Genomic DNA, 16,543 nt, shown 5'->3' with positions numbered 1-16,543 from the left:
AATCAAGCTCTAAGTAATTGTTGTACCTTCAAAAGTTAGACATGTCTCAATGGTACCCAAGTGAAGTTTATTGATAAGATTTAAACTTATAGCTATATAGACTTCGAGAGTGCTTTTTAAAGATATGCTTTTATCTCACCTATAATTGAAATATTTGTATGGATTGAAAATTTTAAATGTTCCTTTTTCAGTGATTTAAACACAATGAATCCAGAATTATACAGTTATTTTTTTATATCTATTCCTTAAAAAATAGTATTATTTAAGTAGTATGTTTTTAATTCATTTTAATTTTTACAAAGAACAATCTTAAAACTATAAGCATCACTAAATACTTCATGCTTGCCTGTGGGCTTTTTTGTATTTTCTTGATAAAAATATAGGAATAAATTTTTACTTTTTACTTACGCACATGCAAAAGAAAAGTTTGGAAAATATCTTTTTTTTAATTGAATTTTAACCCTGCTAATTTTTAAGCAATTATAGAGAATAATATTTTTAATTGATTACTCTTTATTTTTATCTTTAGGATAAAAATAAAAAGTAAGCCTATTGACTGATTTGTGAACTATTTTAAGGTAATGATTTAAAATATAGATACTGTGTTTCAGCTTTAAATTGTGTCAGAGAATAATATATTTCTATATGTGTACCTTTTGAATAATGATATATTCAATGACTTTGGAAAAACTAACTTCACATAAATGGAGTTAGGTCATTAGAATATCTTGAACTTTATATTATCAAACTGGGTTCATTAATGTGCTTTTTTCCCCTTCAAAGCTACTCCTCATTTTATCTTTCCTATTTTAATGAATGGTTCCAACTCTCTTCTGCTCGTATAACTAGGGATACATCTAAAACATACCCCTCAACTTTAGCAAGGCAACCTGACATCAATTTGTCTTTAATTTTTTCTGGAATCTGTCCCTCTCTCCCCACCCAAATACTCCTACCCTTGTACAGACATTTTGAGTCTATTTCCCAGATTACTCTGGCTCTCCTGTCTTTGATGTCTCCTTAGCATCCCTCATTCAGATTGTTGCCAGAAATTTTTCACTGAATCACTGTCCAATTTAAAAAAAAAAAAAAAAGGAAATTACCAAAAGGAAACCAATTATCAACAGAATAAAATCCAAACCTTTCTTTTTTTTTTCTTTCTTTTTTTTTTTTTAAACATTTTAAATTTTATTGTTTAAAGTATTACAAATAGTAGTACATATGTCTCCTTTTTCTTTCTTCCTTTCTTCCTTTCTCTCTCGCTCTCTCTCTCACTGTCTCTCTTATTTATTTGTTTGTTTGTTTCTTTATTGGCATTTAGAGCATTTAAATCACCTTTCAGACCCTGTAAATAGATAACTGGTGACTTCTCATTTTTGCAGTACTCTCCTGAAGGTGTACTATGGAAGGAACATAGCATGGTGACTGACAGCACAGATTCAGGGGCAAAATAGCCTGAGTTTGAATTAAAGCCAGTCCTTTAGGTTAACTGTGTGACCTAGTCACAGCACACCTCTGTTCCTCATTTCCCTCATCTGTTGTGGTTACGGTCTCAGGTGCTTTTTGCAGGTACTGAATTAGCTAGAAAAATACAGTGGATGGTCAGGAAAATACTAGTGTATCTATACATAAGTATTTATCTCATTGTAACTTGTGTCATTGTGACTAGTTTTAGTTGTTGCCTTAGTAGTTTTTTTAAATATATATATTTTACTGATTTCAGAGAGGACAGGAGAGGGAGAAGGAGAGGGAAATAGGGACATTAATGATGAGAGAGAATCACAGATTGGCTGCTTCCTGGGGATCCAGCAACCCAGCATGTGCCCTTGACTGGAATCCTACCCAGGACCTAACAGTCCACAGGCTGACATTCTATCCACTGAGGCAAACTGGCCAGGGTTGTTGCCTTAGTAGTTTTATCACCTTTGTGGAGTCCAAGGGTCATTCTTGTTCATCTTTCCCAGGGCACTCCTTATACAAAGTAGATTCTGGGTAGATGATCCTTAAATTGAACAGAATATATATGAAATATGACAAAGCTGGGCCGAATTGTTTAAAGATAAAAGGACTTGTATTGATGGCACAAGTATCAGTCATTTCTTTTATTTAAATAAACTTTATTGAGTTATAATCTTCTTACAATAAATGCACCAATTTTAAGAGTAGAGTTCAGTGAATCCTGATAAATGCATGCATTCCTGTAACCTCCATTCCACTCAAGATGTAGAATATTTCCACCACCCCCCAAATTTTCCTTTTTGCCTCTCTGCAGTCAATCCTCACTTTCTACCCTACCTGAGGGAACCACTTATAGACTGGCCATACCTGCCAGTGATTTTTCATTCTTAAGCTAGACTTGTTTCCATGTTTCAACCTGAATCATCAGTTTCTATATAATACAGAGTAACATGCCAAAGGAAGACTTCTGGGCATGGGGGTGGGGAGTATGGGTAACTTTTAATTGAAAATGGAAAACATCATTTTGTAATTTCAAAGCCATCTAATTCTTGAAACTTCGCTTTTTGGATTGTTTGTTTTTACTCCGTCGTTTTAGGCCCAATCGTGACCTCTGGCATGATAGAGAATATCCTTATTTTACACTCTGGAACTCTGAGCCTCAACAGAGTGAGGGCTGAACGCTGGCAATGAATGCTCCATTGTTTGGAGTTAGGGCTCCTGACTACTTCTCGGCCCCTAGTTTTTATGGAACCTGATTAGTGAGTAAAAGCACCCCATATCCTGAGATGTGGGCTGCGGGAAGGACCCCTATACCTGCCCTGCTCTGGACGCTGTCCCTGGCGGGACCCTGCCTGGGCCTCTGCGGAGGACAGGCAGGCGCTGGGTGCGGTGGGCGCTCTGGCCGCTACACCTGGGGCCAAAGTGACCCCAGGCAGGGTCTGCAAGAGTGCTGGCACGGCCGCCAAGAGCCAGGGCATGAAGTCACGGTGGCGTGGCGGAAGGGGTCGGGGCCGGACGTGGCCAGCAGACTCGGGGCTTGACACACACACAAAGAGGCCGGAAAGTGTCCGGAGGAAGCCGGCGCGTCACTGGGGACGGAGCCGGGACCCTGCCGCGCCCGCCCAGCCGCCACCCGTCCCGGGGACACCGTCCGACACCCAGTCGCGCTCCCGCCACCGCCACCACCACGGCCGCCGCCAATGAGACTCCTCCCGCTCCTAGGTGAGTGCCCCGCACCCCGTCCCTGCGGCGGCTGGAGGGCCCGTCGCCTGCGGGGACCCGGAGTTGGCGCAGCTGGAACGCACTTGCCCAGTGCGCGGGCCAGGTCTCCAAGGAGCGCTGGCGCAGCTCCGCAGGATGTTTTTCTCTTTGGCCTTTCGACTCTGGAGTTCGCTATTAGGGGCCCAGGGACTGTCACTTTTTTTTTTTTTTTTTTTTTTCCTGCTGACAAAATCCCCCAAATCTTCAAAGTCTTAGACTCTGACCTTTCTTCCGAGCCTTCCCCCGCCCAGAATTTTGGGAAAATCCAAACTATTAACACTTGGGGGAGTTTCCTGGCATTCCAAGGGGACTTTGAGCCCAGACTTGGGGTTCATTTAAAATACCATTTTGATGAGGCTGTACAGAAAGAAGAGATATCACATCCTTGAAGGAGAATTAACTGTGGTTTAGACAGGGCATACAGCCCTATAGGAGACTGGGATTTAGAAGCAGGTGTTTAAGTATCTCTTGCTACTAGTAAGGACAATTTTTCTGAGGTGACTGAAAATATTCAGAAAATGTGTATGGTTCATAATTGTCCCTTCTCAAGCAGGCTTGTCTTGAAAAGACCATAGACAGTAATAAAAAAGGAACGTCCTATGGTCTTCCTTATTTTCCCCTAAAAACCCACCATTTCCAACTTCGTTTTCAATCCCTCTGAAATAAGTCTTGTTGCTGAATTTTGTTGGTCATGTTTGTGTGGGGTTCCTTTTCCGGAAGACCAATCTTTAACCAGTATGTTGAGTTTTATTCTAATTTTCTCTACTGGGAAAAAATGTAAAAGAATGTTTTTAATAGAAAGGCAGAATTTAAAAAGATCATTAGAATGTAGAAAAAAATAGCAATTGCATTTGTCCTTCTGGGTATTACGTGTTGCTCTTCATCTTAAAAGAACACAAATTTGAATTTAAAAAAACTCAATTGACTGTGATTTCAGCACAGAATCATTCCCAGAGGTGGGGAGGGGAATGCTTTGCAGTCAGCAGTTACCTTTAAAAGGATCTCACCTGGGTGAAGGTGAGCCTATGGCCCAATGACCTAGGAACACGGTGTTCTTTATAAAGCTGGTTGTTAAATTTTAGCTTTTGTTAAGATTTCCTTGGTAAACACTGAGATAGAAAAAATGCCTTCATCTTTTTTACTTACTTGGCCTTCTGCTGTTTTTAGCTAAATGTTCCCTTGGGAAATCCTTATCATCTAAACAGAAAGAAAGAAGACTTGTATTTATTGTAATCTAACTCAAAAATGAGAGGAAACTTTTCTTTTTCTTTCTGAAAAGGTTTTTATTTTTCTATTTTCTTTAGTGGTTTTTTCCACTTTGTTGAATTGTTCTTATACTCAAAATTGCACCAGAACTTGTCTTCCAAATGCAAAATGTGAAATACGGGATGGAGTTGAAGCCTGTTATTGCAACATCGGATTTTCAGGAAATGGCGTCACAATTTGTGAAGGTAAACAATCATTATTAACTTTTGGATTTTATTGTAAGATTCAATTTTGATGTGATTGCTTTTCCCCTGTCCAAAAATTAAAGCTTAATTAACTAAACAATAAGTTTGAATTTCCCTTGTCAAAATTTATACTTGATTATATATTTTTGATAATTCCATTATGTCTTTTTTTAATGAATATTAAAGACTTCCCTTGAACTTAAGCTGGAAAACTAAGTTGCAAAGAGCAGAGTCACAAAGAACAGAGTTCAAGACATCCAGGCTCTATTGCTAAATGTGGTGCTCAGATACTCTGTTTAGTACTTGATTACCTACATTTGAGGATAATATTAAGAGATTTCAGGTTTTCCCCAGCTACCCTGGGTGATAGAGAAAAAGAGGAAGGGAGGGAAGGAGGAGAATTTTGAAAATGCATTATTTGTGGAAAAGTAGACCTCGTTTATAAAATTTTAGTCTATAGCCCAGAGCAAGAATACTAGGAAGGGTCCTTCTAGAATGCAATGTAGCCATTGACTTGATAAGTATAATGCCATCTGATAATCAAATTTAAGTGATTTCTTGTCTGTGGTCTTCACCACCACACCTCCTCTTTCTTCAAGAGTCACTTAATTTTTCTTAATTCACTTTATTCATTTTTAGTAGAATCTAGTTTTGACTGAGTCAATAGAACAACATTCTATGTAGAAGAAAGAAAGAGAAAAAAGTTTCAAACCATATAAATAAGTTTTAAAATATAATTGTTGAGTTCAAATTTGAGCCATGTGGTTTTATACTGTATATATTTAAGATAATAGGGACTTTTTCTAATTAAGCCAGGATATTGCACACTGTTAATATTGCAAGTGTTTGCTTATAGCATAAACAAGTTTTATCTTGTAAATCAATTTTATAAGCTCCTTAAAAAGATTAAATATGCAGGACATTGTAAGACCAAACCTCATAGTTAGTGTAAAGTTTAACAAATGTAGAACAAAGCTACAGTAGTTTAATGTTGCATTAGATCAGGCCTTTCTCTTTGTAATATACTTGTCTACAAGCACCACAAAATTCTTTCCATAAACAATCTTGGATTTTTGCTGTGTATTTAATTGAATGGCATTATGGAAAGTTGATAGTTGAGTGATCTTCAAAATACTGCATCAAACATATTAGTGTGCTTTTCTGCTAGTCATTACAAATTGAACCATGGTACTTCATAAGTAGTGTTGTCTTTTTGTTAATTAGATATTTTTCAACTATTGTGATTACCATCATTGAAATCAATAATTTTTCACAATTTGGAGCATCAGCAGTCAACCAGCTGTTATAACGTATTTAATGATTTCTTTAAAAACACATATTTTCCTTGCTGCCTAAGTCAATAGCCACCTGATGGCTGTTTTTTTTCCACTGGAAAAAAAATACTTCAAGACCTTTCAGCCTGCAATTTCTTTTCGCACAAAACACAATTCATAATAAGAATAGTTTTTCTTTTCAAGTTCTTTTTAACAGAAATCACTCCCCTTTGTTTAAACTTAAATCCTCTTTTTTTTTTTTAGCTTAAATCCCATTCTTATTTAAAGAAAGTTATATATTCACTTGTTTTAATATTACTAACTGAGGTTTATGACATCCTCTTAAAACTATTCAAACATTGTTTTTTATCTTTTTCACCTTTTATTAATTCACTGTCAGATTTTTTTTTATTTTTAGTAAGTATATTTAATGTGTTTTTAGAATTTAATTAAACTGAAAATATTATATTATCAACTATTGTTGGCTTCTTTTATCTCTCGAGAAATTTCCCATGTTTCCTGTCTTTCTTTAAGATTGGTATTAGGTAAATAGTAATCACAGGACAGGAGTTTTGTTTCAGAAGATGCCTACTACTTGAGGAATAAAAGTTATTTTCTTCTTGGCATCATTACCATAATCTTCATTATCTTTATATAATTTGGCTCCTTTAGAGATCTTCCAAATAACTATTATGTTAAAAACCATTTCTCACTAAATGTACTTTGTTCCAAGAGCTGGTTTAGAACAAGTTATCAGAATTTAGATTATATGATCCCATGGATACTATTTTATTAGTAGTGAATTTATTACATTTAATCATATTTTTACTGAACAAATATTTGTTGAGCACTTTCATCATCATCATCGCTATGTTTATCACTATCACCATCACCATCAGGATAACCAGTATCTCTGTGCACATAGATCAGGGTATTAATTAGCACAACATCTTTATCTAGAATTATTCCCATTTTGTCTCTAAGAAAATAGAGTTTTAGAAAGGTTAAGTGAACACCTCAAGTGTTACAACAAACTAGTGTTAGAGCCAACATTTAAGCCCAAGTCTGTCTGAATTGAGAACCTGTACTTTTTTCTGACTATGTTTGACCATCAGGCCTCTGCTTAACATATACTGTATGCCCTTGGGTTAAAATAATAAATAATAAGTAATAAGTTGGCCCTAATTTCTAGTATATCTGGAGACAATTACGAAACTGCATTTATGACTTGATGCAGTATTATATAAAGTATAAATACAGGTAAATTTGAGATGTGCAACCAACTTCAGGAAAGCTTTCTGAACAGTAATAACATTTAAGCTGAGAATTGAAGAATAAATATAATTTATCAAGATTGACAAAGTGTCAAAAAGAATCAAGCAAAAGGAATCAGATTTAACAAAGGTCTAGAAGTTGAACATGTGTGGTATGTATTAAGGTGTTCCAAGTATTTTGTGCTGGATAGGTATCACAGGATATATTAATTGAGCAATCAGTGGGAATTGTCAGAATATCAAGGGTATGAACTTCTGTTAACAAAGAAGAGTCATTAGTAGGTAGTAAGTAGCTGAGTTGCATGACAAATTGTTGTGTATTAAGAAGATGGCCCTGTTGGTAGAGTAAGAATAAATTAGCAAGGGTCCATCAATCCACAAAAGGCTATTTTACCCAACCTATCAAACAATAGTACTTTATATTTGTACAGTTCATTATCTTTTATGTCTCGTGTACCAATATATAATGTTTATATAAGCTTTTGAAATGAAAAGTACAGAAGCTATTTTTTACTTACAAATACCCTTATGACTTTGTATAACTGGTTCTGTTGAGCTCCATGCTATAGTTTTTTACATATGAGAGAAGCAGGACTCTGAAATCTTAAGTGAGTTTTGCAGTGTTTGAGGCTAAAGTGATAAAGCTAAGACTCAAATACTGGGAACTCAACCTTTTCTAGATTACCAAAGATATCAAAATGTTACTAGTCACCGGGCATAATTGTGTAGTACAGGTTTTTAAACCAAATTGGTAAAAAAAGCATCATTTTAATAATATATTTATTATTTCAACAACTTATAGAGGTATGGGTGGGAATTTATTTACACACTTTTCTTTATGGTGCTCTGTGAAGAGAAGGTGAAGAAGTGTGTGTAAAAATTGTGGGGTATATTTAAAGACTTTTGAAATGGATCTCTCCTACCTATCCCAGGTAATCAGGAAAGTAAAGTTGGAAGGACTGAAAGAATGTTTTTGTATATCTAAAATATGAAATTGCTTGAATTGGAATAAACTGTTCTGGAGAAGTGAGAAGCTGGTACAAGGGGATGCCGTACACAGCACGGTTGGTGTGAGGATGGGTGGAAGAGACAGTCTCTCTATTCTCATATAAACTTATTAAGTGGGGCCACATTCTTGGAAATTTCATGGAATCAGAATGGGGTGGAGGGGAAATGTCCCAGGTTAGCACAGGAAGGATCAAGAAAGCTGTCACTACCAGCTTTTATGTATGTATAGAAATCTTTTCATGGCTTGGTACATGCCTATTATAAGCAACATCATAAATGTTTTACAGAAAATAATGAAGTCTTGGTGCCTGCACCCAGGGAAACATACTCTACATTTAAAAACAGTATTTCATTATTATCTGATAACCATATCTATGCTTGAAAAATTCAACTGGAATAATGTAATAAACTAGAAAGCTGTATGACACTGGTGAGAGTAGAGAAAATAATGGCACAATAGCTAAGAGTCAAGAAGAAATAGCCTATGGGTTCAGAATGTGGGAGAAATATTAATTAAAATAGTACGCTGGCATGATGCTGCCTGGGCTAAAACAGCAGCGTTGCGGACATGTGATTGCTTCCATAACAGCTGGCTCTTTAGTAATAAAGAGCATGCTCAGCAAAATGGGTAAACCAAAAGTCATCAGAATGGAGGCAAAACATACAAAACGTATGTGTCTGTATGTTATTTCATGTATATACACATCAGTTAACATAATTAAATATTCTATCCAAACTATGTCCTACAAATAATAACTATAGTTCTAAATATTTAGTACAGTGATAATTTGATAAATTCAAAAACAGAAAAGTGAACAGAAAATAACTCTAATTCCTCTTTGTATCACATTTCCATATCCTATATAATCAAGAGTAGTATGCAAATTGACCGTCATGCCCTCACACAAGATGGCCACCCCCATGTGGTCACAAGATGGCTGCCACAAGATGGCTGGCAGGGGAGGGCACTTGTGGGCAATCAGGCCAGCAGGGGAGGGCAGTTGGGGGGTACCAGGCCTACAGAGGAGGGCAGTTGGGGGTGACCAGGCCAGCAGGGGAGGGCAGTTGGGGGGGACCAGGCCTGCAGGGGAGGGAAGTTAGGGGCGACCAGGCCTGCAGAGGAGGGCAGTTGGGGGTGACCAGACCAGCAGGGGAGGGCAGTTGGGGGGGACCAGGCCTGCATGGGAGGGTAATTAGGGGCGACCGGGCTGGTAGGGGAGGACAGTTGAGGGCAATTGGGCTGGCAGGGGAGCAGAAAGGCGTCGATCAAGCTGGCAGGGGAGTGGTTATGGGGTGATGAGGCTGGCAGGCAGAAGCTGTTAGGGGCAATCAGGCAGGCAGGCAGGTGAGCGGTTTGGAGCCAGCAGTCCCAGATATTGAGAGGGATGTCTGACTGATGGTTTAGGCCTGATCCCACAGGCCTAAACCAGCAGTCAGACATCCCCCGAGGGGTCCCATATTGGAGAGGGTGCAGGCTGGGCTGAGGAACAATTCCCACCCCCTCCAAGTGCACGAATTTTGTGCACTGGGCCTTTAGTATTTTATATTTAACTATAATGTTACACCTATATGATAGATAAAAGATATGTATATACTAAGGTGACCAGATCATCCCGCTTTTGATGGGACAATCCCGATTTTTAACAATTTGTCCTGCGTCCCACGGCATTTTATAAAAGTCCAAAAATCGGGACTGTCCCACCAAAAGCGGGACAATCTGGTCACCTTAGTATATACCCTTGACTTATATATATCACCTCAAAAATGTGAACTAGGGGCCCAGTGCATGAATTCTTGCTCCTTGAAAGGAACTGTGGGCCGTGAGACTGCTGTGGGCACAGGGATGGGTCTTGGCTCATCCTCCACGTCCCCTACTGCCCCAGTCCCCTGTCTGCTGGCAGCCCAGCTCCCACCACCACTGCTCCCATGCGCTGACAATGTTGGCCCCACTTGCACATGCTGCTGGCACGGAGCGATTGGGGCTGGTGCCAGCAGTGGGTGCAAGTGGTGGCTGCTGCCCTGATCTCCCCTCAGGAGCAGGGGGAGGTGAAGAAGCCCTCAGGGGCAATCAGGGCCAGCAGCTGCTGCTCACACCTGCTGACAGTGCCAAGTGATTGGGGCTGGGCTGGCACCGGGTTCCAACAGCGGATGCGAGCGGCAGCTATGGTGCTAGTTGTGGGTGCAAGCGGGGCTGGCACCGGCAGCAGGTGCAAGCAGTGGTTCTGGCACTGGCATCAGGTACGACACTGGGCGGGACTGTGGTGTGCGAGAGCAAAAAATTTTCAGTAAATACCAGAGGCTTGCTCCGATGACAGCGACCGGCGCCCCACCTTGGTCTGGCACCCCTGCTCACCTGCTCCATCATCTTACCGTGGCCGATGCCTGCCATGTTCTGTGCTCTGCCACCTACTGCTGATACCTGCAATGTTCCACTCACGCCCCCTGCTGGTCAGCGCATGTCATAGCGACTGGTTGTTTGGTTGTTCCACCATTCAGTCTATTTGCATAGATGACTTTTAAAAACAAAGATGCCAGAATCACATTCACTAATGAGTAGTTCCTATTACTCAAATAAATGTAGCCAATACTCAAAACTTTATTAGAACCCTAATATATATATACTAATAAAAGGGTAATATGCTCATTAGACCAGGTTGACCGGACATCTTCCGGTCATCTGGTCCTCCTTCCAGACAAAGCCACGGTGGCAGGGGCAGAGGCAGAGGCGGTTAGGGGTGATCAGGCCAACAGGGGGGCAGTTAGGGGCCATCAGGCAGGTAGGCAGGTGAGCAGTTAGGAGCCTGCAGTCCCGGTTTGTGAGAGAGATGTCTGACTGCTGGCTTAGGCCCAATCCCCAGGATCAGGCCTAAACTGGCAGTCAGACATCTCCCGAGAAAAAGTGTATTTAGGAAATTACAGAGGTAGGAGAAGTGAGCCAGCCATAGAAGAAATGAGCTCAGAAAACTATATATATAATGTATATTTTAATATATATTAATATATAATAAAAGATAACAATGTTAAATATATTAAAATTAATTTTAGTGCTTTCTGTGAACTAGACTCCATTCTAAGCACTTTGCATGAATATATATATTTAAAAAAACTTACTGTCAGATTTAACATTTTCAGAGTATTGACTTTTTTTCAAATGAAGTATATACCATTTTTTTTGTTTTTACTTTAGGCTAAAACATTAACTTATGATATAGGTTGCTGATGATAAAGTATCAATTATAAGGAAAATTAGGCATTGCTTTTTAGAATTAGTTTTCATTTTGCATGCAAAATTGACATGGCAGTTGTACCATCTTATATTTTCTGTCCAGCAATATATTTAGGAGCTGCTAAGAAATTTAAATTAAATTAAAATTGTGCTCTAAATGTGGAATTTTCATACTTGTTGATCCTCAAGAAAATTAATGGTAGAAAGAGCAAAGGGATAATGGAGATAGTGCCTTCAATAGCACCAAGCAACTCACCGAGTCTGTTTTTTTCTGCTTCATTTATGACAACTCTACTCTTTCATCAATATTTTAAGATTGCCAAGTTTATTTAATAAATTTGATCGTTCCTTTGTTCTGGAATGTCACTTATCTATAGTCCCAGGTTTGTAGGGCATCAGCATACTTCATAGCCAGTTCCTGGTTGTCTCAATAAGTAAATGAACCAGTCTCTGATTATCAAGTTTCTCATTATTTCCCTTCTTCATTATTTAGTCTTGTTAATGCTTAAATAAATAACTGTCATATTTATGACTTATTTACAAAAAAGTAATAATATTAAATATATTAAAATTAATTTTAGTGCTTTCTGTGAGCTAGACTCCATTCTAAGCACTTTGCATGAATTTATGAATTTAATCCTTATACAGTTCTCTGAAATAGGACTAGTATTACCCTCAACTTATAAATTAATTTTCCCAGAGAAATCACAGATAGTTGCCACATATGATCCTCAAACTACAATCTGAGGTACTTCTGAAAATAAGGAAATTGAATGTTACTGAGATAAAAATGAATTATTTTGGTTCTGCCCCTCCCACTTTGAATCTCTTTTTCCCCAACTACATAATATCAAAACAACTGATAAAAAATATAAAAAGTATATTGTTCGGGACTAAGTGTACTAGGAAAGTTAAAACTATTTACATGTTTCAATGTCTTGATCAGTTTCAATGTTTTAACTCTTATTCCTCTACTGCCTTCATGCCCAATGTACTGAACAATGAAATGAGTGAAATCAGGGTGGGGCCATGAGGAGTCTATGAATTGAGTGAACTTTTCAAAGCAGAATCCACAGCCACTAAACAGGTCAGTTCAGGGCATACAGAGAAGGCTACAGTGAAAGTGATGGTTTTTCCTTGTGGTGATGGTATCCCATCCCCTTCCCAGAAAGGATGTGGAAATCGAGGTGATTGGTTGAGACACTATTTTCCAAAAACCACACAGATCGGGCTCCCTATGCCCCACTGGTGTTTGCTCCCAGTTAAAGCCAAGAAAATACTCCCAAAGGCAATGTTGTCCTCTGCCTGGAGGGAATTCTTGAGTGTAAAAATTAATGCCACTTTTCTGCATTCATACTCCCCCCATGTATGCGATTGGAATCATGTCTGAAAATTGCTCTGCGCCACCCATGTGTACAGGAAACTGAATTCTCATGCACTAAAGAGGTTGTAATAGGCTGGCAGGCAAAATCTGGGCCAAATACCTGTAATAATCAACATTGTTATTTAATTATAAACATATGAGTCATTTAAGGATAACTAGTCATTGGAGAAAAGCCAACAATACAAAGCACACAGATGAATAAATAAAACAATGGCCTGGAAAATGTAACTCTAGGAGGAGAAAAGAGATTGAGGGGAAAAGTCCAATTTACAACTTCACAGAGACTCTGGAAAATTCCGCAACTAAACAAAAAATAAAATTCACTTCCATGTACAAAGAGCTATCACACCACAAAAATACTTCCTTCTTTGACAAATCCTAAAAACTCCAGGTTCCTCAGTTCCTGGTACCTCCTTTCTCTAAATCTTCCTCTGCCTTTGTAGCAAGAGGCAGCAAGACAATAAGCTGATAAAATTGCCAGTGAACAAATCAATGCTTAAAAATGACCAGAAGATTGAGGCTAAAGTCTCCATTCCTGGGTTTCTTCTCTTACAGGGGTAATCATGCATAAACAGGGGAACAACAAGGAACAATTTTTTTTTTTTTTTTTTTTACTCATTAGTGGAAAGTACACCAGGATGAATTCACCTAATATTCTTGAGTTCATCAAGGAGAATCAATACTCTTTTTTATGATAATCTATAATCTAATTTCACCCACTTGTGATTTTTTTTTCAACCTGGATTGACCTCTTCCAAATTCCTCCCCACCTTTATGTCAAAGGTGAAACAAGGTAGCCAAAGTGTTTTCTGAACTTAATTACATCCTTCACTTATCATTTTTTTTGCATTGCAATGTCATTACTATGGGATGGATCCTATATATGGTAACCAGGAATAGCATATTGTGTCTGAAGAAACTCTGCCCCATTTGATTATACCAGAACTTTGTTATTGACTCACTTATAACTTTTGTAGTTATAATATTGTAATTACCTGCAGTCTCCTCCCTATGTTAGCCGTTTCCCCCAATTGATTTTGTGAATTCACTAGCTAATACTTTTTTTTTTCTCAAACTATGAGAGAAAGTTCATTTAGGAAATTACAGAGGTAGAAGTGAGCCAGCCATAGAAGAAATTAGCTCAGAAAACAAGTTAGAGAGCCAAAAGAAGGGCCCTTGTAGCTCAGGAAAAAGAGAGAGGTAAGAAAAATACACCTGGGGAAAAGGATGGTGAAAGGAGCTGGCATGCACCATAGAGAGAGCCTCTCACTTGCTAATACTTTTGATTGTTTCTGCCGCCAGGGGAAGGAAGGCCCCGATCGGCCCTGATTACTGGCCAGGCCTAGGGACCCTACCCGTGCGTGATTTTCGTGCACCAGACATCTAGTGTTATCTATATTCTAGCTCTATTCAACTGGGATTCTCATGGTAAATCACAAAAAACATTCAAGCCTCAGTGTCTCTGTAAAATGAGCTGATGAGACTAGGATCATTATTAATGTCTCACTTAGCTTTAAAATCTTTGATTCTGTTACTGTGAAGTAATAGTCAATTTCCAGTTCATCTATTTTTCAGGATAACTGGATTGGGGGCTCAGTTTGAAACAGGAACTAGAAAGATATGCAGATTTCAATCTCTTGCCTCTAAACTCAGTGCACTTTCCACTGTACATTGTTCTTTTTAACTTTGGTCTCTGGAGAAGGCATTACCAGTGCAGACAATGTTTTCATTTAGTCCTTCTGCTTCCGTTTTTCCTGTTTAAGACCCATGACACATCATGATATTCTTTCCTGCTGAGCCAGGATCTGACCTCAACGCTCTTCCCCAGACAAATATTACAAATCAGTAGAGGCTGACACATAAATGAAACTTATTTTCCATGTTTTCTCTGGTGGCTTCCTCCTTTGGAAAGAATTTCTGGACCAATCTCAGTGAACCTTCCTGAATTACAGTGCTGAAAAGTACAGGATTAAATATAATCTGATCAGCAAGAGAAGCACTATATCAGAATCTCTTGAATCATTAAAAACAAACCAGAGAAGCCCTACCTGATTTGGCTCATTGGATAGAGCGTTAGGCCTGCACACTGAAGGGTCCCAAGTTTGATTCCAGTCAATGGTACATGCCTGCCTGGGTTGTGGACTTGATATCCAGTAGAGGGCATGCAGGAGGCAGCCAAACAATGATTCTCATCATTGATGTTTCTATCTCTCTCTCCCTCTCCCTTCTTCTCTGAAATCAATAAAAATATATTTAAAAAGCAAACAAACATGTTAGAGATCTCAATTTAGGAACGCTGGGCTCTGTGTTTAAAAAAAGCAAAACAGAAGGCTATAACTCCTTGATATTTTTTAAACATGTTCTCCTATTGTAGAGCTTTAGTCACTGTAATATGTGTTTGAGAATAACCCCTTTTAATAGAATGCCATGCATATCCATTTTGGAGGAGGATTGTGATTTGTGTGACTTTATAATTACCATTTAACTATCATGTGGAACAAAATGAGGCAAGATGTAACGTCCTCTCATGCTGCAATTCCAAAAGGACTTCAATGATTATTTGTTTATGAGTGCGTGAGGAACCAGTAATGGTGAGAGTGAAATTGATCAAAGGAGCAGTCCTCTTAGCTAGAAACCTATAGCCAAATTTCGCCATTCTGGATTACATATAATTTCAGGCGGCAAAATACTTTGTGTGATGATCAATAAATGAGACAAGATAATCTGTGTGTGTGTGTGTGTGTGTGTGTGTGTGTGTGTGTGTGTGTTCAGGGAATAAATTGGCACTTTCAATGTTGTAAGTACAATCCAAGACTCATTGTCAAAGACCCAGTACACATGCCACTTCCTTTGCCAGGCCTTTCTTATTTCTTTCTGTGAAGAAAAAAAATTGTTTCTTTTTTCATGTTCCTCATAATTCCCTTTGATTTTTGCTTTAATATATAATATTGGAGTAAGTTTTGATAGGGTCTCCCTGCTTTTCAGTCATCCCTGGGGAATCCTATCAATGATTATTGTTTGAGTACAGTGACGAATTTCTTATTCCATTATACCCTTGGAACCTACCAAAATTTAATGGGTCCAATTTTTTAAATACTTTGGACTGTTGTTGAGTGGTTGTTCTGATTGGTGGGTGCCCCATTCTTATTGTACCTTGCCTATGTTTAATTTATTAAGACATTGTGGATGATATTTCTGCTTGGGTGTATCAGTACTCAGATTTGGTTGAATCGTGTCCATTGTTAAAGACTAATACAGCAAAATTACCTTAAGTATGATCCCATTCCAAATATTTTGCAGTAAAGAAAGAGTATTCATGATAGCCAAGATGGAAAATTTGCATGACCAGTTAGCATTATATTTCACATTGATTTTCTCTAATCATTTTCCTACCTTATTTTTAGTGACCTATTATGCAAGGCTGGATTTTCATTAACCTAATTATTGCTCTTTTGAACATCTTCATGAATTAGGAAGTGGTGTGTTCTAAGGCAGGTCCAGTTGTAATGCTGGTACTGATGCTTTGTGATGATGGACTTCTGATTTGGAGCCAATCTGGCCCTGATCTTCAGAGTCTCATGAATCATGCTGACTATGCTATTTCCTTCTGCATTGTATGTATCAAATATGCCTTTTTCACAAAATCCTAGAAAGTGTGAAATTATTGGCACTTAGAAAGAAATGATATTTTTACTTCTAATTAATTA

The 16,543-nt window shown here is 38.3% G+C and overlaps 1 protein-coding gene across 3 annotated transcripts in view; it reads left to right on the top strand.

Annotated features, from left to right (window-relative positions):
* The first annotated feature begins 3,003 nt into the window (after window positions 1–3,003).
* ADGRL4 (adhesion G protein-coupled receptor L4) overlaps window positions 3,004–16,543 on the top strand; it is a 119,973-nt gene continuing 106,433 nt past the window's right edge. For all 3 annotated transcript variants that reach the window (XM_028142497.2, XM_054721133.1, XM_028142494.2), the window contains exons 1-2: window positions 3,004–3,180; window positions 4,524–4,670. In XM_028142497.2, coding sequence (XP_027998298.2) covers window positions 3,159–3,180; window positions 4,524–4,670 — 169 coding nt within the window. In that variant the 5' untranslated portion in view covers window positions 3,004–3,158. The remainder of the gene's footprint in view (window positions 3,181–4,523; window positions 4,671–16,543) is intronic.

This window comes from Eptesicus fuscus, chromosome 9 (genome assembly GCF_027574615.1).
Source record: "Eptesicus fuscus isolate TK198812 chromosome 9, DD_ASM_mEF_20220401, whole genome shotgun sequence".
NCBI classification, from domain to species: Eukaryota; Metazoa; Chordata; class Mammalia; order Chiroptera; family Vespertilionidae; genus Eptesicus; species Eptesicus fuscus.
Note: the sequence above shows the minus strand (reverse complement) of the source record. Positions and strands in the feature narration are given on the sequence as shown.